We start from the raw sequence: 27,069 nt of genomic DNA on the forward strand, positions 1-27,069 counted from the left end.
TTGGAGCAAAAGGACCAATAATGTCAGAGTGTACAATTTCCAAAGGTCTAGTTGTAACTCTGTCACTGTGCTTACTCACAGGAGCTTTTAGTGTTTTGCATTCTTTGCAAACTACACAGTCTAAGTATTTGTCACAGGGTTTTATCTTTAGGTCAGCACACAGCTGTGGCATTTGTGCTATATACTTGAAATTAGCATGACCAAATCTCCTGTGCATCAGGTGTACACATTGGTCATGGTATGGAGTGTTGCCAACTGCAGCTTTGCAGCTTGGCTTCCTTGCATTCTGCACAATGTACAAGGAGTCTTTTAACATACCAGTAGCACACAATTTCCCATTTTTACGTATCTCACAACCATTTTTCTTAAATGTTATGACATACCCTGTTGCAGCTAACTGTGACACAGATAAAAAGGTTTGACTAAATTTGGAACATACAACACACCTTTCACAGTTTCTCCCAAGCAGGATAAATACATGTCACCTTGTCCCATAATTTTGGTCACAGACCCATCAGCCAAAGATACACTTTGTCAGTTTTAGACAGTGACACAAAGGAGCGTTTACAATTACATAAATGACAATTGGCCCCAGAATCTAACACCCGTACATCAGAATTACCCTTCTCAGAAACCTCTGCAATTTGGGTTGTCTGAAGAGCCTTCTTCTGTGTTACCCTTTAGTTGTTCTTCCCTGTCTTTCTTTCTTTGGGTAACAAGGCACAGTGTTTTTGCAAATGTCCAGCTGAACCACAACTGAAGCATTGCTAGCTGGCTAGTGCTGTTGCCTCAGCTTTGTTCTCCTTCCTTTTGCTTGCTTTCTGGTGCTGTAGCTTCCCAGAAGAGATGGGGGGGGGGAATCTTTCCTCTCTCTTCTCCCATTCAGCGAGTAAGAGCTGTATTACATACGATGGGGTGAGTCCTGCTTCAGGCAGAGCCTCTAGGGTACAAATCAGCTTGTCCCACGTTTCATTTAATGAGGACAGGAGGATATAGGATTTTGTGAGAGGTGCAAATTCCATACCTCTCTCCTGCAACTCAACAAATAGCTGCTGAATATGATGCAGGTGCTCAGGAAGGCTATCTCCTGCTAGGTAGGCTTTGTACAGCTTTTTTGTCACGGTAACTTAACTCCCTGCTGTTGCCTTTACATACAAGTCTCTCAAAGCGTCCCAAAGTTGCTCTGCAGACTGCATGCCTCGCACGTGGATTAGCTGATTGTCCTCAACTCCCAGGATAATGGTGGCTCTAGCCCGCTCATCCTGCCTAAGCCATTCAGCACTGGGATTTTGGGTGGTTTGCTCACCAATTGGCATCCAAAGATTCTCTCTGCAAAGATACATTTCCATCTTCAGGGCCCAATTCAGGTAGTTGGTCTCTGATAGGCTGTTCAGAGGCATCGCTGAGGGTTGGGAGGCAGCCATGGCTTCTTCCTTCTTTTGCAAGCCACCTCAGCTGGCTTCTTTGTCCTGCAGACTGGCAGTGGCTGGAAAACCTCCAGGTGGCTCCAAAGAAAATTTTCACAGGTCTTTGCTACCTGCCTTAAAAATGTGCATGAGGTGTGGAGCTGATCTCTCTGCTCTCTCTGGTGGCTTACTGGGCCCATAACCTGTGTTATATGTTATAACCCGAATACCAACAGTCTTAACTGATAGTATTGAGCTTCTCCATCTTCTCCTTCCACAAGCATAATCAATTTGATTTCTGTGTAATCCATCTGACGAGGTCCATGTATATAGCCATCAACTGTGGTGTTGGAAAAAAGTATTGCAAATAAATAAATCATTGGTCTTACAGAATTCTATCATGCAATCTCCAGCATCATTTCTGTCACCAAGGCCATATTTTCCAGCTACTGATCATTCTTCTTTATTTCTAACTTTTGTGTTCCAGTTGCCAATAATTAACAGAGCATCTTGATTGCATGTTTGATCAATTTCAGATTACATCATTTCGTAAAAGTTTTCACTTTCTTCAACTTCAGCATTTGTGGCTGGTGCATAAATTTGTATAATAGTAGTATTAACTGGTCTTCCTTGTAGGCGTATAGATATTAGTCTATCACTGGTGGCATTGTACTTTAGAATTGATCTTGAAATATTCTTAATGATGAATGCCATGCTGTTCCTCTTCAGTTTTTCATTCCCAGCATAGTATACCATATGATTGTCAGAAACAAAGTGACCAATGCCAGTCCGCATCAGCTCACTAATACCTAAGATGTCAATCTTTAGGCATTCCATTTAATTCTTAACAACTTCCAATTTTCCTTGATTCATACTTCGTACATCCCATGTCCCAATTATTAATGGGTGTTTGTAGCTGTTACTTCTCATTTTGAGTCGTGCCGCATCAGCAAATGAAGGTCCTGGAGGCTTTATTTCATCCGTGTCACAAAACCCAGCTCTACTTTGAGAAGGCAGCTCTTCCCCAGTAGCATATTATTATTATTATTGTTTATTAAATTTATATCACCGCCCATCTCCCCCATATTGAGTGCCTTCTGACTTGAGGGGCTCGTCTTCAAGCACTATATCGCAAAGTTAAGTTGATACACAATACTTCGGTCAAAACATGTTAAAATTCACTTTTAAATGCGATGATTCTTTTTTCTTGTTATAGGAATATTATTTTGATAATGATGTATTGGTCAAAAGTAGAGATATCTGAATTTTTATATATATATATATATATACACACACACACACACACACACACACATCACTGAAAGTTTATTGCTTTAACGTCAAATTGAAATGCAAGTCACATGGCCTGGGAGAAAACTCTTAAATGTTTCTCAACCATGGCAATTTTAAGATGTGTGGACTTCAAATCCCAAAATTCCCTAGCCAGAATGCTGGCTGGGGAATTCTGGGAGTTGAAGTCCACACGTCTTAAAGTTGCTAAGTTGAGAAATGCTGCTCTAAAATAATAACTGGCAAGCGAGGGTAGAGGGGCAGGATGATGCCTGCCTGAGCCTTCATCTCTGGCTGCAATCTAACCAAAGAAGTCAAGGTGACAATGTTAGTAGTTTCTCAACTTAAAATACCTCCTCTACAATGCCAGGTTGTTTTCTAGTAAAACTTCTGTCACTATAGTTTGAATTCTGAAAGAAAGCATTGACCTGGTATATATTACAGACACATGTCTGACAGGAGAGGAAAGAAATGATCTCTCTCAGCTCTGGATTGCCCTCTAGAACAGCAAGCTAGGCTCGGAGGGCCAGAAGATGGTCTAGGAGAATTCCATCTCTCTGACCAGGGACTCCATTCAACAGTCAGTAAATTCTGAATGGATGCTGCTGGATGGATGTAGAAACACCACTCATGTAACATTCATCCCACTGCCTGACAGTCTCTCTTCCTTAATTAGCTAGGTGATCTTGGGCGTGGTGTTGGGTTACCTCAGGCTTCCACGTTCATGTGAAGTTCTCCAAGCAGGAGTAACATACCCTTTGTGCCAACCATTGACCTGTCCTAACTAGTATCTGGCTTCACAGAGGCAGCAGGGCACAGTATTTTGTTTGAGGGGAGCTTGTGATCTGAAGTTGGAGGAGTTCATGTGACCCCATTGTCATGAACAACTTGCCTCTGATCAGTTTTATGGTCCTCTGGAAGGATGGAGCGGTGGTTAAAATGGATTGACCCAAGATCTGAGTGCTTTCCTGAATACATTTAGGGAATTTCCCACATTATATTTTGGCAATACTGTCAATGGCCTGGAGGATTTTGGAATACAGAAACAGTCATTGTCACCATAACACTTAAGTGCCTTCTTCCCTGAGCCCAATCAGCCCTCTGGTTGACTTGCTAGCAGAGAGTAAAGCAAATTGGATGTCAGCTGAGGCAGAAGCAGGGGGACTCTAAGAACGGATCAGCTCGCACAGGACTTGGGCTTGTCTGAAGTCCTGCTCTTAAAGAGTGTTTTACTCTGCCTCCATTGTGTCTGCACAGGGCAGGGAAGCATTGGTTTTCCATGCTGCAGAATTAGTAGGATGTTGTGAAGAGAGGAGTCAGAAGAGTCAACAACTCACTGTGAGCGATCTCACTGCATCATTCTTTGTGGACAGTGTCAATTGGATCTGTCTCAGTTTGGACCTAGAAGGGGCAGGAAGATGAAACTTCGGCACATCTGCTCATCCTGTTGTTTTGGAATCTTCCTTATCAGTAGATCTCAAGGATACAGACAGAGATGTGGAGAGATGAGGGATGGCAGTTGCTTATTCAACTTTTATTTATTTCATTTATTTATGTCCTGCCTTTATTATTTTCATAAATAACTCAAGGGGGCAAACATCCCTAACGCTCCCTCCTCCTCCTGTTTTCCCCACAACAGCAACCCTGTGAGCTGAGGTGGGCTGGGCTGAGAGGGTGACTGGCCCAGCTGGCTTTCATGCCCAAGGCGGGACCAGAACTCACAGCCTCCTGGTTTCTAGCCCAGCACCTTAACCACTAGGCCAAACTGGCTCTTTTGCTTCTCGTGGCTAATTAATTCAACTTTTAGGGGTTGCACCTATGATTAAGAGAGGTGATTTAATATATCCACGTTGTAGAGGAGGAGTTACAAGATTATTGAAAAAACAAACCCCTTCCTGGAAAAGTTCTGTACAACTATAGGCCATCTCAAATACTCCATTTCTAGAAATAGTAATGGCTGTGCAGCTCCAGATGCATCTTAATATTGATTATCTAAACCTATTTCAATCAAGCTTTCAAAAAGATATACTAGTACTTAAACTGCTTTGGTCACCCTGGTGGATGACCAGTACAAGAATTGGGAATGGGGAACAGGGCCCTGCTAGTTCTTCTGTATCTCTCAGCAGCATTGATATTATCAACCATGGTAGTGTGTGGATCACTTGGCAGAATTGGGTCCTGGGGACACTATTTTATACTGATTCTAGTTGATCCTGTTGGATCATATCTAGTATATGGTTTTGGGGGGACTACGGTTCAGCACCTGGGCTCTTGTCCTATGGTAATCCATAACGTTCAGTCTTGTGTCCCATGCTATTCAACATCTACTTGAAACCATTGGGGGGTTCTTCCAAGAATGACATTAGTAGGCCTATTGAGGGAATTGTTCTTGGCAAATAGGGAACTGTTTTGAGGATTGAGGTTCAACTTGTTTTCAACAAGGTTCATTTTGCTGAAAGGTAGGGCTCCTTCATCTTCAGCTATCCAAAGATTCACAGGTAGCAGTTGTAACAAGGAGCTTTTTCAGACAATTGTGGTTCGTGCACCATCCCCCAACCCTCATGAGCTGGCTGGTTTTGACAGTGAATATTCACACCTCCATTACATTCCATAGTGATTCATACAATCTGGTCTACATGGAACAGTCCTTGAAAGTATCTGGAAATTGCAATTGATGCAAAAAATGGCAATTAAGTTGCAAGTTAATGTAAGACACAAGGATCGTATAATGCCTATATTAAAACTGCATTGGTTGCCAGGTGCTTCCCAGGCATCATGTAAGATGATGGTATTGACCTTTAAAGCTTTAAACGCCTTGAAGTCTGACTATCTAAGAGACTGCATCTCCTATAAATAATTCTACCCAAATGTTAAAACCAGAGGAGAGTCTTTTTTGAAGATGCCTCTGATGTCAGAAGGCTCCTGTTTCTGGCATACTGGAGAGGGCCTTCCCTGTGTTAGTCTCAGAATATAGAAGTGTTTCTCAAGCTCAGCAACTTTAAGATGCATGGATATCAACTCCAGAATTCCTATGCTGGCCTGCTGGCCAGGGAATTTGGGGAGTTGAAGTCCACGCATCTTAAATTTGCTGAGCTTGAGAAACACTTCTATAGAATACACTCCTTCAGCACCTGTGTTGGACATCTACTGCCTCAGCATTTATAAATCTGTAAAGACCATCTTTTTCACCAATCTTTTAATTCTTAGAGTATTTAAGTATCAATTTAGCGTTGGTTTTAATTAATATTACTGATGTTCATATTCTGCTTTTATTTTTTAAAGTTTGCTAGTTGCCTTGTAGACTTGCCAGAATGAAGACAGGTTATAAATAAAACAAGTGTATAAAAGTAAAGATTCAAGTTGCTAATAAGATGTCTTAAGTCATACTTGTGTGTGTGTGTCTGTCTCTCTAGAACAAGAAAACAGTCACAGCCTTTTCACACCACTGTTGATTGGCTTTGGTGTAACAGCAGGACTGATGTGTGTTGTAGTCACAGTCCTTACCTATAAATATCTCCAGGTAAGGATTGTGGGGAGGGGGCAGGGGGGTTGGAATGCCATTCAGCACTTCCTCTGCCACGGCATTCCCAGTCTAAGTACGTTAAAAAGTTACCCCTTTATTCCAGAAACCCAAGTATGGGGTTCAGTGGAAAGTGGTGGATGAAATAAATGGAAGCAGCTATCTATACATGGATCCAACACAGCTTCCATACGATGACAAATGGGAATTTCCAAGGAACCGTCTCAGTTTTGGTTAGTTTGTGTATATTTAATTTTGCTGGCAATTAAATAATACTTTCAGTACCCTTGCATCAGTGATGGTGTAGTTTTAAAATGCCTTCTTCTCCTAACCTAATTTTCCTTGTTGTTCTGATTGAGCAGCTCATTCCAGAAAAGGGCATCCATACTATGATATCCCAATACAGAGGCATCTGCCATGCAGGACGGGGTCAAGGGGAGGGAAATAACAGAAGTGCCATTGTGCCAACACAATGCCAGGCCCCACGTCTTGCGCATGCACTTTTAATATATGCATGTATGAAACCAGCAGAGCTGATAGAACGATGTTGCTATTATCATTTTGATGGAAGCACTGGATTCTGTAGGTATCTCTGACCCCAACGCAATTAGTTGTAGGGGTAAGTTCTATTACATTAAAGCAGTCGTACTTTTTTCCAGAGCCGTGTGGCTATTGTAGGGAGGCCTCCAACGTAGCCCTGTGATCTTGGAAAGAGACACGGCTTTTCAATGAGTCATAGACAGTTGCTCTGTTTGTATGTCTTCCATGGTCCTGTATTCAGTCAGATGAAAAATTAAGGATTTGAGAGAAAATTGCTATGATTTGGCTACCCTTCTTCCCCACCCCTATGGGCAATTCATGGAATAATTTAGAAATGGCCCCATAAATGTTCTGGACACCCCCCATGAAACCACGTTTTAGGTAGTAACTATCGAAGTAGGGCACGTGGGTGGCATAGTGAAAGTAGCACAAAACATCTGGGTGGTCTCTTGAGGCCTCCTCCTTGCATGACACCTTTGAGTGGCCTGATCTGTCATTGTAAGCCCCGTGTGTGTGTGTGAGAGAGAGAGAGGGAGAGAGAGAGAGTCCCCAGAGAGAACTGCTGGCCACTGTCTGCCTGCTGGTGAAGGAACAAGGAGAGAGGATGGGCAAACTGATTCTGAGCTGCCGAAACTAATTCTTTGCTGCTGTCTAGCACAGCCTTTCATGACCTTTTGACCCTGGAGGAACCCTTGAAATATTTTCCAGGCCTGGGGGAACCCCTGCACATTCAGGCTCAAATATAGGCCAGAAGTTACAAAGTATTATATTTCTTTCATGGATAGGCTTGTATATACTGTATGCACTAACAGTGTTCTTAAATTGAAAATAAGGAATGAAACTATGTGAAGTTGCCCAAATTTGAAATAATTTTTTAAATAAATCGTGCTCTCCCAGAGAACCCCTAGTGATCTCTCACGCTGGTTGAGAAACCCTGGTCTGGTGGTTTCTGGATCTTTTGCAGTCCAGGCATGGTAGGACTCCATCTTGGCGATTTGTTTTGGAATCCAGAGAGCTCTGCAATTGCTCTTGGGTCGTATAGTGTTATATGCAGTTAATTGTATTGATAAACTGTTTGGTGGAACTTTTGTGCTTACCTTTCATGTGTTTTGGGAAACCTTTAGGCAAGACTCTAGGAGCTGGAGCTTTTGGGAAAGTTGTTGAAGCAACTGCCTATGGTCTGCTCCAACCTAACAGGCCAACGAGAGTGGCAGTGAAAATGCTCAAGCGTAAGTTCCTTGGATTTCCTTTTGTTTATTTGCAAAATGTCTCTCTTCCCTTGGGCTTCCAAAGCTTCATATAACCCTGTATTCTTATGGAGATTTGCCATCTGAACCAAATCAGACATTAACATGGACTAGCAGAATCCGAGCCAGGTATCAACGAGAGATAGATGTCTGGTTGGTGGCAATGCTACAGAGACCTTCATCCCAGAGGCTGAAGATGAACCTGGCAACTGTATGAGGAGGGGTGTCTCTCTCTAAATTGGATGGCAAGGAGAAGAATGGGGGGGAAAAGGAAATTGTGAGAACAGACTGAAATTAGGCCAGCGATTGGCCATACTGGAAGGAGGTTGCTTCTTCTAGTCACCACCATCCCTCAACATTTACTGTAAAATATCAACTGTTCTCAAAACCATTTGACACTCAGTTTTCTTTTAAAAAAAAACCTCTGAAGCTCACCTTGAGCATCAAATTCCTTTGTAAACAAAGTGGTCTTGACTAGCTTTCTGTAAAACTATAGAAGAAGAACTGGGAGTCCTTCCTTGGAGAAGAATTTGCACAACCAAGTAACTTCCTTAGAAAGGTCATTTTTCTATTAACTTTGCCTTATTCTGGAGGACAGTTGGAGTGACTTAGGTTTGTCCCCTTAAGAGCTTCAAAGCACAAAATATATAGTGAGGCGTTTTCAGAATCAGTAAATATACTTGTTAACGTATCAAACTGAAGTTGCGTCTTGAAGTTGTGGTGTTTCTCACAACAAATAAAGACCAGTCTGCAGTGTTTTTGAACCTCTATAAAAGGTTTTAAAATCAACGCAAGATAACTTTACAATAAAGGTAGTGTCAGTACTCATGGTTAAGGGCTGACATCTTGCAAGTCTCAGAGCACATCGTTCCCCCCTTGGCTTGGCTTTCCAGACAACTGGGGAGAGTCCCTTCTGAGGTGCTTCCCGCACCCCCATTCCCTCTGTCGGCTGGGATGTCTTTTCTCTGACCACTGCCCTGGCTGCAGCTCCTGCTCCTCCCCCGTCTCTCAAGGATGCTCCCACAGACTGTTGTGCCCTGGGAGGAAAGAATCTGCTCGAGCGCCCCAGGAGTCCCAGGTCGCTAGCACTCATGGGTCTTTATGTGTATTTATTATATGGATTTCATGTAACCACCCAACTTGCAACTGCAGCTCTGGACAGAGAACATGGGATTGAAAGCAACAGAACAAAAATAAGAACAGTAAACCACAGTAACACATTAATAGCATAACGGCACTCAAGGGTGATAAAACTTGAACCCCAACACAACTGTATCAAAAAAAAAAAGACCACAATGACAGGCCCACCCAACCTGCAGGCGCCTTACCCTTCTGAGACATAAGAAACGGCAGCAGGGTTGGGGCCAAACGAACCTGCAGGGGGAGGTTCCAAAGGGCAGGCCCAGCGACATCGTTACAGCCATTCACCAAATGGTTGCCGTGGTGGGTGTAGGTGACCACAAGCCCCCCCCCCCCCAACATACCAGAAGACACATGAAACACGGCCAGACCTCCATCATTTTATTCCCCAAGAATGTTCCTGGCCTCTATTTGTGGCTGAGAATAATTCATGGGTATAAGGCTTACGCTCTGCTTTGAAGCATACTAACCTGGCTTCCCAATCATTTCTGAGCATTCATTTTTTAAAAAAGCTAACATCATGTAGGCAGGACGCCTGGCAGCTATCAGGCCATATGGGAGCAGACACCTTGTTACCTCTGGGTGTCAGGTGGAGATTGAAGTACTACATAGCAGGTTACTGTTCAACTCCCCTCTTTATTCTCTTACATCTTTCTCTTTTAGCCAGTGCCCATTTCACTGAAAAAGAAGCCTTGATGTCAGAACTGAAGGTGCTGAGTTACCTTGGCAGTCACGATAACATTGTGAATCTGCTTGGAGCCTGTACTGTTGGAGGTATGATTCTGATAGATTTGTGTTTGAGTCAATTGAGAAGAGAAGCAAGGATGTCCATTCACACTTCAGGGTTTCTGAGAATAAGGGCCTGGCTGCGTCTCTGGGGCCAAGCGCTGAGGGAGAGTTGTTTTCATTTCTTCTGGGATTCATTACGCTGGCAACCCAAGGAATTCATGGCATCTTTGTGTCTCAGAGTAAATCAGTGACCCTCATTTTGAACCCAGCAAGCATACTATACTAACCGTGATTTTACTCCAAGACTGGGAAGTATCATAAAGACAAATGGCACTATCTGAATACAAAAGAGAGCCATCAGCATGCAGCTTTGCAAACTTTTATGTTACCTGAACATTAGCAATCGGGGGCAACCCTATGGAAGTTGGGGGGACCTTCCAAAGGAGAACTGAGGGGTCTCAGTAGGTACAGTATATAATGCTGACCTAACTTTTGTGGGGTGGAGGAAGAAACGGAGTATTCTCAGAGTGGATCCGTTTGACTGGCTAGAATACTGGTCAGGAGCATTAAGACTGCATTATTTGCTTTATCTTCTGTATCATATAGTAGATAAGGCTATCTGTGTCTCTGTGCCCAGCCGGCGGTTAAAGTTCTTTTTATGGTACCCACCTCAACATAAACAAGTAATAACTTCACTGTGACAAAAACTCTAGTAGTTTAGTTACTAAAATATGCTTTAGGATAATTAAGGGGGTTATTGTGACCTACTTGCACCAGCCCAGCATCCTATAGTTGAAATCCCATACAATGTTATTATGTATTCCAATTTTTTAGTAGCGGCCAGGCATTGGGAACACATATCTTTGATATAAAAACACTTTGTACTATAAACAACGTGATTCTGCCTTTTTTTTTTTATCTTTATTTTTAATACTTAATAAAAGTCACAGTTTGCTGATGTAATTTTGCTCTGACTTTTCAAGCTGAAACGCTAATCTATAGTGTGGTTGGAAAAGACCCATTTTTGTACATGTAGACAAATAGTCTTTTTTTAATAATTAAAAAAAAGGCCTGAGCCAGAATGCGGAATTCACCCACTGCTTCACACTTCCTCCACATCTGCAGGTCCTATTCTAGTCATCACTGAATATTGCTGCTATGGTGACCTTTTGAATTTCCTAAGGAGGAAACGGGATTCCTTTATTTTCCTGGGGCCGGAAGAAGCTGCTGTTTACAAGAACGTTCTCCATCAAAAAGAACGCATGCAGTAAGGCTGTGTTGCCATAATTGGCAGTTATTCCCAGGAAATCACAGCGCATTTTTGTATACTTTTGGCTGTTACAAATTTGTGCCTGTTTTATGAGTAGTGTGCCAGCTGGGGGGGGGGGAGGGGGAAATCCTTTTTATTTATAAACTTCGAATTCACTCTTCCTTAGGGTTGTATCCAGATCATGGCTATGATCTCTTCAATCATTATGTAGGAGGGGCACTTTAAGGCACTAGCCAACCCCAAGTATGTCGATTCTCCTCCCTGCCCCAGGCCCGGTGGCAAGTCTTCAACTTGCTCCAGAAGACTTGGAGCGATGGGGCTAATCTCACCTCCGGGGGCAAGATGTTCCAAAGGGCGGGCGCTACTGCCGAGAAGGCCTGCCTCCTGGACCTCGCCAGATGGAATTATCTTATTGACGGGGTCCCCAGCATGCCCTCTCTGCATGAGCTGTTGGGACGGGCTGATGATAGGGGGAAGAGGCGGTCTCTCAGGTAACCCGGTCCCACGCCATGTAGGGCTTTAAAGGTGATAAGCAACACCTTGAATTGGACCCGAAAGCAAACCGGTGACTAATGCAGCTCACGTAGCAAAGGTGTTATGTGCGCCCTTCTAGGGGCGCCAAAAATAGCCTGCGCGGCTGTATTCTGGACCAGCTGAAGCTTCCGGATACTCTTCAAGGGTAGCCCCATGTAGAGCGTGTTGCAGTAGTCTATATGGGAGATAACAAGGGCATGAGTGACTGTCCGAAGGGCTTCCCGATCTAGGAAAGGGCGCAACTGGTGCACAACACGAAGCTGTACAAAGGCCCTTCCGACCACGGCTGCCACCTGCTCTTCGAGCAGGAGCCGTGAGTCCATGAGGACCCCCAGATTACGGACCAGGTCTGTCTGGGGCAGTGCAACCCCATCCAGAACTAAAGATGACAAAGTCCCAGATATGGAGGAACCCTTAACCCACAGCCACTCCGTCTTACCAGGGTTCAGCTGAAGCCTGTTGTTCCCCATCCAGGCCCCCACAGCCCCCAGGCACTCGGAAAGGGTGGCCACAGCATCACTTACTTCACCCGGGATGGAGATGTATACTTGGGTATCATCTGCACATTGATGATAGCCCACCCCGTGGTGATGGATGATCTCGCCCAGCAGTTTCATGTAGATGTTAAAGAGGAGCGGAGAGAGAACCGAACCCTGAGGCACCCCACACAGAAGAGGTCGAGGGTTGGACCTCTCACTCCCGATCAACATCGATTGGGACCAGCCTGGAGGAAGGAGGTGAACCAGTGCAAAATCACGCCACCCACTCCCAACTCCCTGAGCTGACCCAAAAGGATACCATGGTTGATGGTATCGAAAGCCGCTGAGAGGTCACGAAGAGCAAGGATGGATGCACTGCCTCCATCTCGCTCCCACCAGAGATCATCCATAAGTGCAACCAATGCTGTTTCCGTCCCGTATCCAGGCCTGAAACCTGACTGAAAGGGGTCTAGATAATCCGTTTCATCCAGAACCCTCTGGAGCTGCAGCGCCATCAATTTCTCTACCACCTTCCCCAAAAAGGGGAGGTGGGAGACTGGATGAAAATTGTCCAGTACAGTAGGGTCCAGTGATGGTTTCATGAGGAGGGGGTGCACCAGCGCCTCCTTAAAGGCAGTTGGGAACACCCCCTGCCCCAAGGACGTATTAACTATCACCTGGACCCAACCACATGTCACCTCCCGAGCTGCTTTCACCAGCCAGGAGAAACATGGGTCTAGATGACAAGTGGTAGCATTTACTGTCCGGAGGGTCCTGTCCACTTCCTCGGGTCCAACAGGATCAAACTGTTCCCAGATAACTAGGTAAGTACACTCCCTTGGTATCTCCACGGACCATGCCTCATGCTTGGAGTCTAACTTTGAATGGATCCGAGCAATTTTATCCTGCAGATGCTCAGAAAACTCCCCTGCACAGCCCTATAGGTGGGTCACTGGGTCCACCTTCCCCAGGAGGGATCGAGTAATTTTAAACAGCCATGGGGCGGCATTCTGCAGACACGATAAGAGTGGAGAAGTATTGACACTTCGCCGCTCTTATCACCACAAATAGGCCTTAATCACGGCTCTAGCTTGTGTTCGGTCAGATTTGGTCTTTGTCTTCCTCCAGCGGCGCTCTAGACGTCTCTTAATCCTCTTCAGAACTCTGAGCTCCTCTGTAAACCACGGGGAGCATTGAGTATGATGAGGCAAGAGAGGCCGCACAGGTGCGATCCTGTCCAAGGCTCCGGCCGCCTCCCTATTCCAGGCAGCAGCCAGGGCCTCCGCTGGACCGTGCAGGAGAGACTCGGGTATAACCCCCAGCTCCCTCTGAAACCCAGCCGGGTCCATCAGTCGCCGGGGGCGGACCAATCAAATGGGTCCTGCCTCCCTGCGGAGTGGGGTGGCATAAGAGAATCTCAGGGCCACCAGGGCGTGCTCCGACCATGACAAAGGGGAAAGCTGTCATTCTCCCCTCAGATCATCTTGCCACTGCTCCGACAAGAAAACTAGGTCCAGGCTGAGGCCCCTGTCTCTAGTCGGGTCCTGAATAATCTGGAACAGGCCCATGGCTGCCATGGTAGCCATGAACTCCCAGGCTGCTTCCCCAGGGAAGGCAGATTGAAGTCCCCCAACACCATAAGCCTGGGGAACTCCACTGCCAACCCTGAGACAGCCTCCAGCAGCTCAGGCAGGGAGGTTGCCACGCAGCAGGGAGGCTGGTACAGCAGCAACACTCCCAACTGTTCTTGGGAGCCCAGCTTGAAGAACGGGGACTCACCCCCGGCCACTTGTGGAGCGCTGCCCTTGAAGGCCACTGGAGACTCTCGGGTGACAACTGCCACCCCTTCCCCCCTGCCCTGGAGTCTCGGCTGGTGCCATACCGCAAACCCAGCTGGGCACATTTCCAAAAGGGGCACCCCCCATTCAGGGCCCAGCCAGGTCTTGGTAATTCACACCAGGTCTGCCCCCCCTTGATGATCAGATCACATATGAGGGGGGCCTTGCTGTTAACCGACCTGGTGTTGCAGAGCAGCAGCCGAAGCCCGGGGCCTCCATGGGTCTGCTGACCAGGGCCTGGGCCTGAGCGCAGAGGGCCGGAACACGCCACCGGTAACAAACACTGGGTGTGTCTTCCCCGAAGATGACCCGCCCTCCGGCTCCCACCATGGCATCCTCTACCCATCACCACCTCAATGATATGACCTGCCCTACAACCCCCCGAGGCTCCAAGTCCATCTAGCCCTGCTCCTGGACCTCTGGAGTCCCTAGTTTGAAACAGAGGTCCCTCCATGCACTCACTCACCCTCACACATATTCAAGTACCCACAGGTGAATGGCAGGTCCTCCGGTGCACCAGCTCACGCTCTCGGCGCCATCTGGGCTCAGCCATCACCCACCCATTCACTCTTCAGTCATTCACTCTTCAGTCGCAATGCTCCCTGTTGGGCCTCTCTCCCCGGTTGGCCAGGGGCATCTCATTCGCTCCCCCTCTCCTGCCTCTCGCTCAGGAGGTGAGTGCTCTCCCACACCGTCAGACACTTCCTGACTCCCCCCTCGTCTCTCACCCCAGGAGGGAGTCCTCATTCACACTGGAGGGGCCCAACGGTCCCCTCCAAAGCCCCCGATCAGATGAAAGCCGGGGGGGCAGGCCCAGGAGTCTTCCCCTTAGAGCAGCGGTCGGCATCGGCGTCTGCTCCTGGTCGCCATCTTGGATTTACTTACCATTACATGGTCTCCTATCCATGTACTAAACAAATCCATTTCATCTTAACTTTTTGAGGTACCCAAAGTTGGCTTAGTGCTGTCAGCTGCTTAGGCAAGATGCATATAGCTATGGTCAGGTCCTCCAAGCTAATAGAGATCAGAACCTTCTAATTTTTAAATCATTTTTGCTCAAAGTGTTATAATATGAAATGGAAATTCCTTCAGGAGGTTTAAATGGTGCTGGGCTAGAAACCAGGAGGCTGAGGGTTCTAGACCCACCTTAGGCATGAAAGCCAGCTGGGTGACCTTGGGCTGGTCACCCCCCCTCAGCCCAACCCACCTCACAGGGTTGTTGTGGGGAAAATAGGAGGAGGAAGGAGTGTTAGGTATGCTTGCTGCCTTGAGTTATTTATAAAAATAATAAAAGTGGGATAAAAATAAAATAATAAGATTAAAAAGTTACCAGGTCAAGATAAGCTATTCCTTCTAACAAAAAAATTATCTGTACACAAAAAAATCCTAACATATTACAATGTGGTGTTTTCTGTGTTCAGGTGTTTTTATTTTATTTTGTTGTGTTATTCAAACAAAGACAGTAATAACTCATATCTCAGGAAGTCAGTAAATTAATAAAGGGAATTTTCTGCAACGAGATAGCTTTTAGAAGAGGGAAAACTTGTTTCGGTTCCTTAAAAAAAGATTAACTTTCTTCAGTCCAAATAACCCATTATCCAAAATGTCTTTCCAAGAGTAATTCTAAGATCCGTTCAAGTGAAATGTCAGAATTCAAACTCACAGTGGTGTCTTCAGTCACAAAGCTACCCGTACCTTTCATCATGTTAATAATAGATGTCCATTTCTTTTCAAGAAATTCAGTTATTTTGTACTCAAAGATTTACATGCTTCCTTTTACGTTGTAAAAAGTGTTCTTTATTTGTGACACAAAGTGTCCAATGTATGAATTAGTCTCATAATTCCTCTGCTTTCCACACAGGGGTGCCGCCAAGGAATACATAGACGTGAAGCCAGGAGCTTCTCAGGTCATCCATGCCAAAACCACTAAAAGACTAGGTAATTTGGAAAAAGGGTGGGAACTTTTCTGAAATTTTCAGTATTTGTTTACACGTAGCCAGTTAAAATACAATTTGGGTTAAAAGAACACTCACAGTTTTCCATTGGCTGGGCGAATTTACATTCTGGTTTTTTTTTTGTTTTTTTTAAGCTTTGATAGCAGTGTACTTGAATAGAATTTCTGTGTAAATTTGGTGCCATGCTCTGTTGCTTGGGGATCTGTTATCTTTCCAAGCAGTCATAATTTCCCCACTTATGCCTTGTTCCCACATGTTCTGCTTAGGATCATCGGCTAATCAGGATGTCACTGTTGCCATCTTAGAAGATGATGAACTGGCCCTGGATGTTGGCGATCTGTTAAGTTTTTCTTATCAGGTGGCAAAGGGGATGAGCTTTCTTTCATCTAAAAATGTAAGTAGAAACTCAGGAAAATGAATGAATGAATGAATGAATGAATGAATGAATGAATGAATACATACATACATACATACATACATACATACATACATACAGAGAGAGAGAGAGAGAGAGAGAGAGAGAGAGAGAGAGAGATGATATTAGATTGTCATACTTCCTCCCAGAGAAACTCTTCATATAAGTGTCATGATGCTCTCTGTACTTTCATTGTTGAGAGATCTTTTAGAGAAGGAAAATCCCACTATTATCCTGTAGAGTCATTAGAAATTCTGCTCTGAGTTTTTTTAGTCTTTGCCTATATACATCAGATAGGCAGTGTGTAGCACCAATTTTTGACAAGGCACCTCCCATTGCAGGCAGGTGGGAAATCTGCAAGTTCTCAGTGCCCTGTTACATAACTTTAAAAAATGTTATATTGCATGCTTGGCCTCAAATATGCAGTGTTTTGCTGTGAGAACCCGAATGTTGCTTGAAATAAATAAGCAACACCTGTTGGTATCAGCAGTCTTTTGGGTTGGTGCATGGAGAAGGGCTCCTTCCATTCCCCCTTCTCCAGCCTCCACCATAACTCCCTTTGTGGGTTTCTGAGATCAGGGTTTCCAGCCTAAACGAGATCCAGCCTTGTGGGCTGGTGGACAAGGAAGGAGGAAATCAGATACCACTCCTCCAAGAGCAGAACCCTCTCTCCGACCCCAGAAAGAGGAAACAAATGATTCTGTGGCTCATGGACGCCATAAGAGTCCCGGACGCCATAAGGCCGTATGTTGATTGTAGAAGCACGGAATAAACACGTTCCAAACCTGACGTTACATACAGTAGAAGCATGTCCCATCGGTTTCTGCGGGACATTCTTCCGAAGCACGTTCTGAGCTATCAGAGGGATGAGGAAAGGAAATAACCACTCACTGCAGTCTTAACGACAGGACCTGTGAATAGGAATTTGCACAGCATTAAAATAAATACTGTTTTCTTAACATAGGATCTCTTTTATATATTGCGGCCCTGTGTACTTGCTTTGTGTTTTCTTGGACTCCTTTACTCTCATCTTCAAAAACCTGAGCTCTGCTACAAAGCGCTGAAACTGCCACCGTGTTCTACACAGTAGTAATCTGCAGTGCTGATTATTATTTTTGTTTATTTGTTGTTACATGTAAGTTTTGTAAATCTATCCCTTCAGTGCATTCATAGAGACCTGGCAGCAAGGAATGTATTACTTACTCATGGACGGATAACAAAAATCTGTGACTTTGGCCTTGCAAGAGATATCAGGAATGACTCAAATTACGTAGTCAAAGGGAATGTAAGTATGTTTGGTCCAATCTGTCTCTCTTTCTCAGGGGTAGTATATAGACCAGTTTATAGACCAGAAACCACACCCATCAGCTCCGCAGCACATACTTCTTCTCTCAAAGGACAGGGAAGTTTGGGAATGGGACACTGAGATTTGGCTGGTTTTCCAAACAGAAGGTATGAAGAGGTTCCTCCTGTCCTTCATTAGCTCACTGCAAATGGTCTCCCCTTTTCAATGTCATCTCTTCATTAAACCTGCAATCTCTTCCTGTGTATCAGGGATGCAGTTGAAACAGTCTCCTGTGATAGTGAAGATCCGACTCATCCAAGGCTGGAGCACGGAAGCCGTGTTTCTTTTTCTTAGCACAGATTTTTACCACCACTGCTTTTCCCTGCAGAATTCAAAGTGGGATGTAGGTGTTTGACAGGAGCTAACAAATATTATTACACAGGGAAGCAAACTCATGTCTGAAAGCCCCTTAATAGCAACTGTGTGTGCTAATCAAATGCATGGTTTTGACAGTGATGTAGTTTCCAGCCTCCAGCACATTATCTGCATCGTGGTTGTTCTAAAGTGCAGGATAATCGCCTGCAGGTGGGCAATAAGTAAATTGCATTTCATTTGTCTAGATTAGGAGCTTTCACTATCTTGAGTTTGTTTATTTATTTATTTATTTTTCAAATTTCTGTCACCGCCCATCTCATGCTCCGGGGACTCTGGGCAGTTTACAACAAAATTGACAGAGCCATAAAACATATAAATTACAATACAAATATTGTATTGTATGTAATATTGTAAGACCAAAATAAATAGAGAATGAATAAATATAAAATCCAAGCAGTGATAAGATCTCGCTCAGTAGGGAGGGCGCTACAGCACCAGCCACCCCCAGAAAGAACTATTGCCCTTCCCACCCCAGGCAAGGTGGCAGAACCAGGTCTTCAAACCCTTCTGGAAGGCTGGGAGCAAAGTGGCCTGCCTCGCCTCCAGGGCAGAATGTTCCAGAGGGCGGGCACCACTGCAGAGAAGGCGCTTCCACAACTCCAAGTGGCATTCCCTTACTGGCGGGGTCTGTAGCATGCCCTCCCTGCATGACCAGGTGGGACAGGTTGATCTTATGGGGATGAGACGGTCCCTTAGGTAACCTGGACCTGTGCCATGTAGGGCTTTAAAGCTGATAACCAACACCTTGAATTGGACCTGGAAGCAGACTGGCACCCTGTGCAGTTCATGCAGAAAGGGTGTTATATGTGCTGATCTTGAGGCACCAAGGATAGCACACACAGCTGCATTCTGGACCAGCCCTAGCTTCCAGATACTCTTCAAGGGTAGCCCCATGTAGAGCGCATTGCAATAGTCTATGTGGGAGATGACGAGGGCATGAGTGACTGTTCGGAGGGCCTCTCACTCCAGGAACGGGCGTAACTGGTGCACAACACCAAGTTGAGCAAAGGCCCTTCTGGCCATGACTGCCACCTGCTCTTCAAGCAGGAGTTGTGTGTCCATGAGGACCCCCAGATTACGCACCAGGTCTGTCTGGGGCAGTGCAATCCCATCCAGAACTAAAGATGACGAAGTCCCAGATACGGAGGAACCCTCAACCCACAGCCACTCCCTCTTGCCAGGGTTCAGCTGAAGCCTGTTGTTCCCCATCCAGACCCCCACAGCCCCCAGGCACTGAGAAAGGGCAGTCCACATCACTTATCTCACCCGGGATGGAGATGTATAATTGAGTATCATCAGCGTACTGATGATACCTCACCCCAAGGTGATGGATGATCTCACCCAGTGGTTTCGTGTAGAGGTTGAACAGTAGAGGGGAGAGAATCAAGCCCTGCAGCACGCCACACAAGAGGGGTTGAGGGTCGGATCTCTCATCTCCTATCACCACCAATTCGAACAGGCCCTGGAGGAAGGAGGTGAACCAGCTCAAGACCACGCCGCCCACTCCCAACTCCCTGAGCCGCCCCAAAAGGATACCATGGTCAATGGTATCGAAAGCCGCTGAGAGGTCAAGAAGAGCTCCCGCCAGAGATCATCCATAAGCGTGACCAATGCAGTCTCTGTCCCATATCCTGGCCTGAAGCCTGACTGGAAGGGGTCTAGATAATAACATTTCATCAGAGTCCTCTGGAGTTGTAATGCCACCACTTTCTCAACCACCTTCCCCAAAAAGGGGAGGTGGGAGACAGGATGAAAATTGTCCAATATGGCAGAGTCCAGTGATGGTTTCTTGAGGGGGTGCACCAGCGCCTCCTTGAAGGCAGCCGGAAACACCCCGTCTCTCAAAGATGTATTAACCATCACCTGGACCCAACCACATGTCACCTCCCAGGCTGCCTTCACCAGCCAGGAAGGGCATAGGTCTAGATGACATGTGGCGTTTACAGTCCGGAGGATCCTGTCCACTTCCTCAGGCCCAACAGGATAAAACTGTTCCCAGGTAACAGTGAGCGCGTTACCCGGGCATCTCCACAGACCCTGCTTCACGCTCAGAGTCCAACTTGGAACGGATCTGAGCGATTTTATCCTGCAGATGCCCAGAAAACTCCTCTGCATGGCCCTGTAGGTGGATTACTACGTCCACCTTACCAAAAAAGGATCGAGTAATCTTAAGCAGGGCCATTGGGCGGCATTCTGCAGATGCAATAAGAGTGGAGAAATATTGACGTTTTGCCACTCTAACAGCCACAAGTTAGGCCTTAACAGCGGCTCTAGCGTTCAGATTCGGTCTTTGTCTTCCTCCAGTGACACTCCAGGTCTCTTAACCCTCTTCAAAACCCTCAACTCCTCCTTGAACCACAGGGAGTGTCAGGTTGAATGGGGCAAGAGAGGCTGCACAGGTGCGATCCTGTCCAAGGCCCCGGCCACTTCCCTATTCCAGGTTGCAGCTGGGACCACTGCTGGACTGTGCAGCAGATCCTGGGGTATAACCCCCAGCTCCCTCTGAAACCCTGCTGGGTCCATCAGTCGCCGGGGGTGGACCAATCAAATGGGTCCTGCCTCCCTATGGAGGAGGGCGGCATAAAAGAATCTCAAAGCCACCAGGGTGTGATCTGACCATGACAATGGGGATAGATGCGGCTCTCCCCTCAGATTACGTTGCCACTGCTCCGACAAGAAAATCAAGTCCAGAGTCACTGTCCCACTGTCTCAAGTTGGGTCCCAAACAATCTGGGATAGGCCCATGGCCACCATGGTGGCCATGAACTCCTGAGCTGCTTCTGAGGCCCGCCCCAGAGACAGCAGGTTGAAGTCCCCCAGAACCATAAGTCTGGGGAACTCCACCGTCAACTCCAAGACAGCCTCCAACAGCTCAGGCAGGGAGGTTGCTATGCAGCAGGGAGGCTGGTACAGCAGCGACACTCCCAGTTGTTCTCGGGAGCCCTTGAAAAACGGTCTCACAACTGGCCAGTTGTGGAGCAGCGCCTCTGAAGGCCACTAGAGACTCTCAGATGATAACCGCCACCCCTCCTCCCCTGCCCACATATGAGGGAGGGCCTTGTTGTTAACTGACCTGGTGTTAAGAAGCGGCAGCTGGAAACCAGGGCCCTCAAGGATCTGCTGTCTAGGACCTGGGTCTGAACCCAGAGGGCCGGAACACACCACCGGTAACAAACACCAGGGGCGTCTTCCCCGAAGATGGCCTGCCCTCTGGTTCCCATCGTAACGTCCCCAGCCCATCACCACCTCAATGGGCTAACCTGCTCTGTAGCCCCAGAGTTTCCAGGCCCGGTAGCCTCCAATTCTGGACCTCTGGAAACCCTGGATTGAGACGGGTCCCCTTACCCACGCACACATCCTCCCGCACTCAGTCAACCTTGGGTGATGGCATGCCCCCCAGTGCACCAGCTCCCGCTCTCAGCGCTGTTAGGGCCAACCACCACTCACACATTCACTGTGCCCCCCCTCAGCCTCTCTCACTGGTTTCAGGGGGGCGCCCCACCTACTCCTACCTACCTCCTGTCTCTCGGGTGGGTACTCTCCCATACCCATACAATCCTGGACTCCCCCTGCATCTCACACCCGGAGGGGAGTACCACACTCACACCGAGGGGCCCCCGGTAACTCTGCCGCCTCTAATAATTGGGGGAGTGACCAGTCCTCCGCTCCAACTTGCTTCTCCCCTACCGCTGGGGACTGCCCCACCTGTATCCACAGGGGTGTTGCACCAAACCCACTCCACCACCCGGGTCCCATGCACTATCAGGCCAGACCCCCCACACCGCCAAAGTCCACTCCGCAGCGCCGGGACTCAATGCACCATCAAGGCTGGCCCTTGACATGGGGGCTCAGCGTCCCACCAGTCCCCAGTCAGGAAGCCTGGAAAACGCCACCAGCGTCCACCAAGGCCAACGGGAGATCTGCCGGAGTCCACCACCACAAGGTCCACCGCGCTCCGCCGCTCCAGTCGGGAGGGTCCACCCACAAGGCCCATCATGCTCCGCCACCTTGCCAAGGCCACCGGGGTCTGTAGGGGCCCACCAGAGTCTGCAGAGGTTCGCCGGAGTCCATGGAATCCGCCACTACCGCAAGGGTACGCTGTGCTCTACTGCTCTGCCTGTGGAGGGCTTCAGCCATCTCCAACATTGGCACAAGGTGCCAAAGGGCAGAGAACCCGCAAATTTGAAAGAAATCTCTCCCCCAAAACCCCTGGTTGGCAAAAAGGGGGCTGGGGATCAGGGTTCAAAGAGACTAGGAACCTCCCCTCCAGAGCAGCGATTGGTATCTGCTCCCGGTCGCCATCTTGGATGTAAAAGGAATGGCTGTGCTGTAATTTCACTGCTTCATGCACTGGAGTATTCTTCTTATCCATTAAATATTGAGCAATATCCATTCACTCTATTTTATATCTGGAAAAAAGTATCTTTTTTCTAAGCTATCATTAATTTGCCTGTTTAAGTTGCCTGTTTAGGGCCAGAATGATTCAGAAAAACGGATATTTGTAACTGGACCCAAGAAGGTTAGGGTTAGAAGATGTCCCTTTACTCTATCTGGGCTGACTTAAAGCAGATGTTAGGAAATGCTGATCCCTCTTGAACGTTACAGTAGCCAGTACCTCATTTGGCTTTTAGCAGGAATGATTCCGTTCGTTCTTGATACAGCTCTTGAACTTTACCACTCTAATTTAAAGGCTTTACTTCATATAATTAGTTGAAACAGTAATGCAGTTTATTTTCCTAAACCTCAGAATAAATTTATGGTTCTTGTATCATGCGGTGGTCATCACTGGAGGAAATGTATGTTGAGATCTGTTGAAATAGCGTGATTATTAACCTAAGCATGTACTTCTATAACCAAGCCAACAATAAAGATCAACACTTTGTTATAGAAATTGTAACAAAGCAAATGAATTGTATAGTAGTGATACAAACCTAAATTTAGAGGTAGAACAAGTTCCATGGATCTATATTAGACAAATCCAAATTCCAGAGGTTTTTTTTTTTTTTATGTAGCCCAAGGATTTTCTATCCAAGACCAGCCTTCACTTGATTATCTAAAAGTGGTTACATGGTTCTTTGGGTAATAACTTAAAGCTGAATTGATCTTACAGGATTTTGACTGGATGAAGTTGCAAATGGCTGAAGATGTGAATTACAAATTAATAAAGATACAGAGCATATAACATGGGATACATGAAAACAGCAACCGTAGGATACAGGAAAAGGGTTTTTCTCAAGTTAAAGTCTCTGGTCAGTTTAACTGGAGGATTGTGGCAAATTAAATCCAATATATCCAAGGCTACACAATTGGGAATTGTAGTTCAGATGCAATAGCGATTAAACTGAATCAAGTTCAAATGCTGTGACACCTTTTAAGAAAGCTACCATGACAGTTGAGGGAATAGAAAGAGGGTAGTTTCTATTAAATAATTAAAGATTACCTGAGTATATGATTAGCTTTCTATTGAATTTCTAAACCTCTCGGGTTACCAGGATTGCTAGTCTTAAATGACTTTAGTTTATCCTGCCCTAAGTACAAAAGATAGATTTAACAAAATTGTCAGACCTCAAAGGAAACTATTTGCAAGAACAGCCCGGAAATGAATTCATTCCCCAAATGAGCATTAAAGAGCAGATTCGTGAAAACCAGATAGTCCTATTACACAGATTCAAGTTTCATAAATGCTTTTGAAATAACCTTCCTTTCAGTATCTTGGCGTTGTTTAGTATTGTGTAACAGTGAATGCCCAGCTCTAATGTATTTTCCACTCTGATAGGAATTAGTTTGCTGCATAATTATTAAAGCTGCAGGCTTTAATTGGGTTAATTAGTAGGTTCATCAATAAAAGCCAAGAAGCTAAATTTTAATTCACTGGGCTTGAAGTTAACATACTTAAGAGTATTTACTTATAAAGTTTAGACACTATCTTTAATTTACTGACCGTTCTGTCCAGGATCAAACGTGTTCATTCTGAAAGGAGAGGAGAGACAGCAATTACCATTTCTTGTGTGGCAACAGAGGGGCCCAGTCTGCTCTTCCCATTGCTGATGGTCTTCCTGGAAGAAAAGAGTACAAGTCCTCAGCAGCTCTTGGTCCCTTAATTTTGAATGGGTTCAAAGGATGAGTTTGATTCTTAGTATTCTTGTAGTGTTCCTTCCAGCAATGAGTGACTGTATTTATTTATGAAACATTTGGTAACATGCAAATTTATAAAAATAAGATTAATTAACAGCTAATGTACTGAAGAGCAGCTTAAACGTTTAACCTGTTGAAAGCTCTACCAAATAATTGCTGAATTTCACTTTGTATAAGAAAAGACCTTTTATCCATTAATTTTTTAACATGTCCTTTCTTTGTCCACCAAGGCACAACTTCCTGTCAAGTGGATGGCCCCTGAGAGTATTTTTGAATGCGTGTACACCTTTGAGAGTGATGTTTGGTCGTACGGGATTCTGCTTTGGGAACTTTTCTCTTTAGGTAAAATGCTCCTGATGATCAAATATGTCCTTTATATTTGTTTCCTGGATGTTTTACCCCTCTCATTTTTAGAACATAATCCCTTTAAAACAGAGGCCATTAGAGTTGGGTGGCTAATAAATTCAAATAAATACATAAATACATAAAGCGATATACTGACGGACAGCATCTTGGTTAACAGGAAGCAGTCCCTATCCCGGAATGCCTGTGGATTCCAGGTTCTATAAAAACGTTAAGGAAGGATACAGAATGTTTAGTCCAGAATTTGCACCTGCGGAAATGTGAGTCTGAATTTATTTGAAGTTAAAAAATACCAATTACTAGTTAAAAAATACCAATTACTAGATTTTGATGGAAATGCTGGTTTGGTTTTATGTTCTCCTTTGAAAAGTTGTAGTAGTAGAATAAATCATACTGTAGGTCCCTTCTTGTATTTTCATGTATTTGCCGATTTTGTAGAATTCTGTTTGAATTGATACGAGGAAAAAGAAATGAGTTACAGGTAGCCCTGGAACAATTGTGGCAAGTTCTTAGTGGTATGGGGATACCAAGTCATATTGTATGCCTCCTGAAGAATCTGTATAACAACCAAGTAGCAACAGTAAGAACAGACCACGGAACAACAGACTGGTTTAAGATTGGGAAAGGAGTACGGCAGGGCTGTATACTCTCACCCTACCTATTCAACTTGTATGCAGAACACATCATGCGACAAGCTGGGCTTGAGGAATCCAAGGCTGGAGTTAAAATCTCTGGAAGAAACATTAACAATCTCAGATATGCAGATGATACCACTTTGATGGCTGAAAGTGAAGAGGAACTGAGGAGCCTTATGATGAAGGTGAAAGAAGAAAGTGCAAAAGCTGGTTTGCAGCTAAACCTCAAAAAAACCAAGATTATGGCAACCAGCTTGATTGATAACTGGCAAATAGAGGGAGAAAATGTAGAAGCAGTGAAAGACTTTGTATTCCTAGGTGCAAAGATTACTGCAGATGCTGACTGCAGTCAGGAAATCAGAAGACGCTTAATCCTTGGAAGAAGAGCAATGACCAATCTCGATAAAATAGTTAAGAGCAGAGACATCACACTGACAACAAAGGCCCGCATAGTTAAAGCAATGGTGTTCCCTGTAGTAACATATGGTTGCGAGAGCTGGACCATAAGGAAGGCTGAGCGAAGGAAGATCGATGCTTTTGAACTGTGGTGTTGGAGGAAAATTCTGAGAGTGCCTTGGACTGCAAGAAGATCCAACCAGTCCATCCTCCAGGAAATAAAGCCAGACTGCTCACTTGAGGGAATGATATTAAAGGCAAAACTGAAATACTTTGGCCACATCATGAGAAGACAGGACACCCTGGAGAAGATGCTGATGCTAGGGAGAGTGGAAGGCAAAAGGAAGAGGGGCCGACCAAGGGCAAGATGGATGGATGATATTCTAGAGGTGACGGACTCGTCCCTGGGGGAGCTGGGGGTGTTGACGACCGACAGGAAGCTCTGGCGTGGGCTGGTCCGTGAAGTCACGAAGAGTCGGAAGCGACTAAACGAATAAACAACAAAAGCCCTGGAACCTTCTCTAGTTCCATGGTGACCCCAGGTCCTGTTCAGTCAATATCCCACTTTTGTTCACATTTGCAGGCATTGCCCAGTACATCCAAGTCTCTTGAAATTGACCCAGTGTGTGACCTCATATGCATGGAAAGTACATGGCTGTTATCCTGAATGGTGCATTATGCAAATAGTGATCTGGATAACAACAAACAACAACCATCATCACCACCCTAGTTAAACAGAATTTCACGTCCTAAAGTTAGGCCACTGCATGATGATCCAGTGCAAATGGTTTTCTCTTGTATATAGCCAATTCATCAACTTAATAATTGATCTTGATTGTTGGTTCTCCAATTATTAGACTTGGTGTTATTTATATATTGGAGACAAAGCACTTTTTTGCACTGAGTAGTAGCTTTTCACCCTGTGTCAACAGCTACTCTCCTAAAAGTCAGCAGAAATGGATTGAAAAATAAATAAAACATCATTGTTTCATCCATTTCCAATTGAGCTGTAAGTGTGTGTGTGTACTGTAAGTATGTATATTTTAGCACGTGTATAAAATTAATAAGCTTGTCAGTCCGTTTCGTTTGTTTTCCCCTATGGCAGCACTTTCTAGAATGCCCGTGTGACTGTGCAACATTGTATGGTCATGTGAGCATTCCAGGAAAAACGGAATGCCTATCTCAGTATTTAATAAAATCAGTTCAGCTCCTCTGGAGTTCCTTGCAGTTTACTTCAAGGAGATATGATCACTTGCAGACTTTGATACTAGCATTCATTCCCATTGGTTATAGGAAATTCAGGAACAATTCCAGCAAGCTCCGTGGTAGAATTATTTCAGTTTCTAAGGAGTATAATACAAAAGCACAGTGACAATCACTTATCTATCTCTTTGGGCTTTTCAAATCCATACTTTTGCATTTACAATCTTGGTAAGTCTACTACTGTATGGCAGATG

General features: G+C 45.4%; 1 protein-coding gene across 1 annotated transcript in view; it reads left to right on the forward strand.

The window, feature by feature from the left end:
- The window catches only part of LOC134488556 (mast/stem cell growth factor receptor Kit-like), a gene marked incomplete at its 5' end in the record, with an annotated part of 50,029 nt that overhangs the window by 12,077 nt on the left and 10,883 nt on the right, over positions 1-27,069 (forward strand). Inside the window, 10 exons of the mRNA XM_063291037.1 lie at positions 6,110-6,216; positions 6,323-6,449; positions 7,881-7,985; positions 9,807-9,917; positions 10,998-11,139; positions 15,855-15,931; positions 16,215-16,342; positions 17,526-17,648; positions 24,449-24,560; positions 24,742-24,841. Of these exons, the coding sequence (XP_063147107.1) occupies positions 6,110-6,216; positions 6,323-6,449; positions 7,881-7,985; positions 9,807-9,917; positions 10,998-11,139; positions 15,855-15,931; positions 16,215-16,342; positions 17,526-17,648; positions 24,449-24,560; positions 24,742-24,841 (1,132 nt within the window). The remainder of the gene's footprint in view (positions 1-6,109; positions 6,217-6,322; positions 6,450-7,880; positions 7,986-9,806; positions 9,918-10,997; positions 11,140-15,854; positions 15,932-16,214; positions 16,343-17,525; positions 17,649-24,448; positions 24,561-24,741; positions 24,842-27,069) is intronic.

The sequence above is a fragment of the Candoia aspera genome, chromosome 1 (assembly GCF_035149785.1).
Source record: "Candoia aspera isolate rCanAsp1 chromosome 1, rCanAsp1.hap2, whole genome shotgun sequence".
NCBI classification, from domain to species: Eukaryota; Metazoa; Chordata; class Lepidosauria; order Squamata; family Boidae; genus Candoia; species Candoia aspera.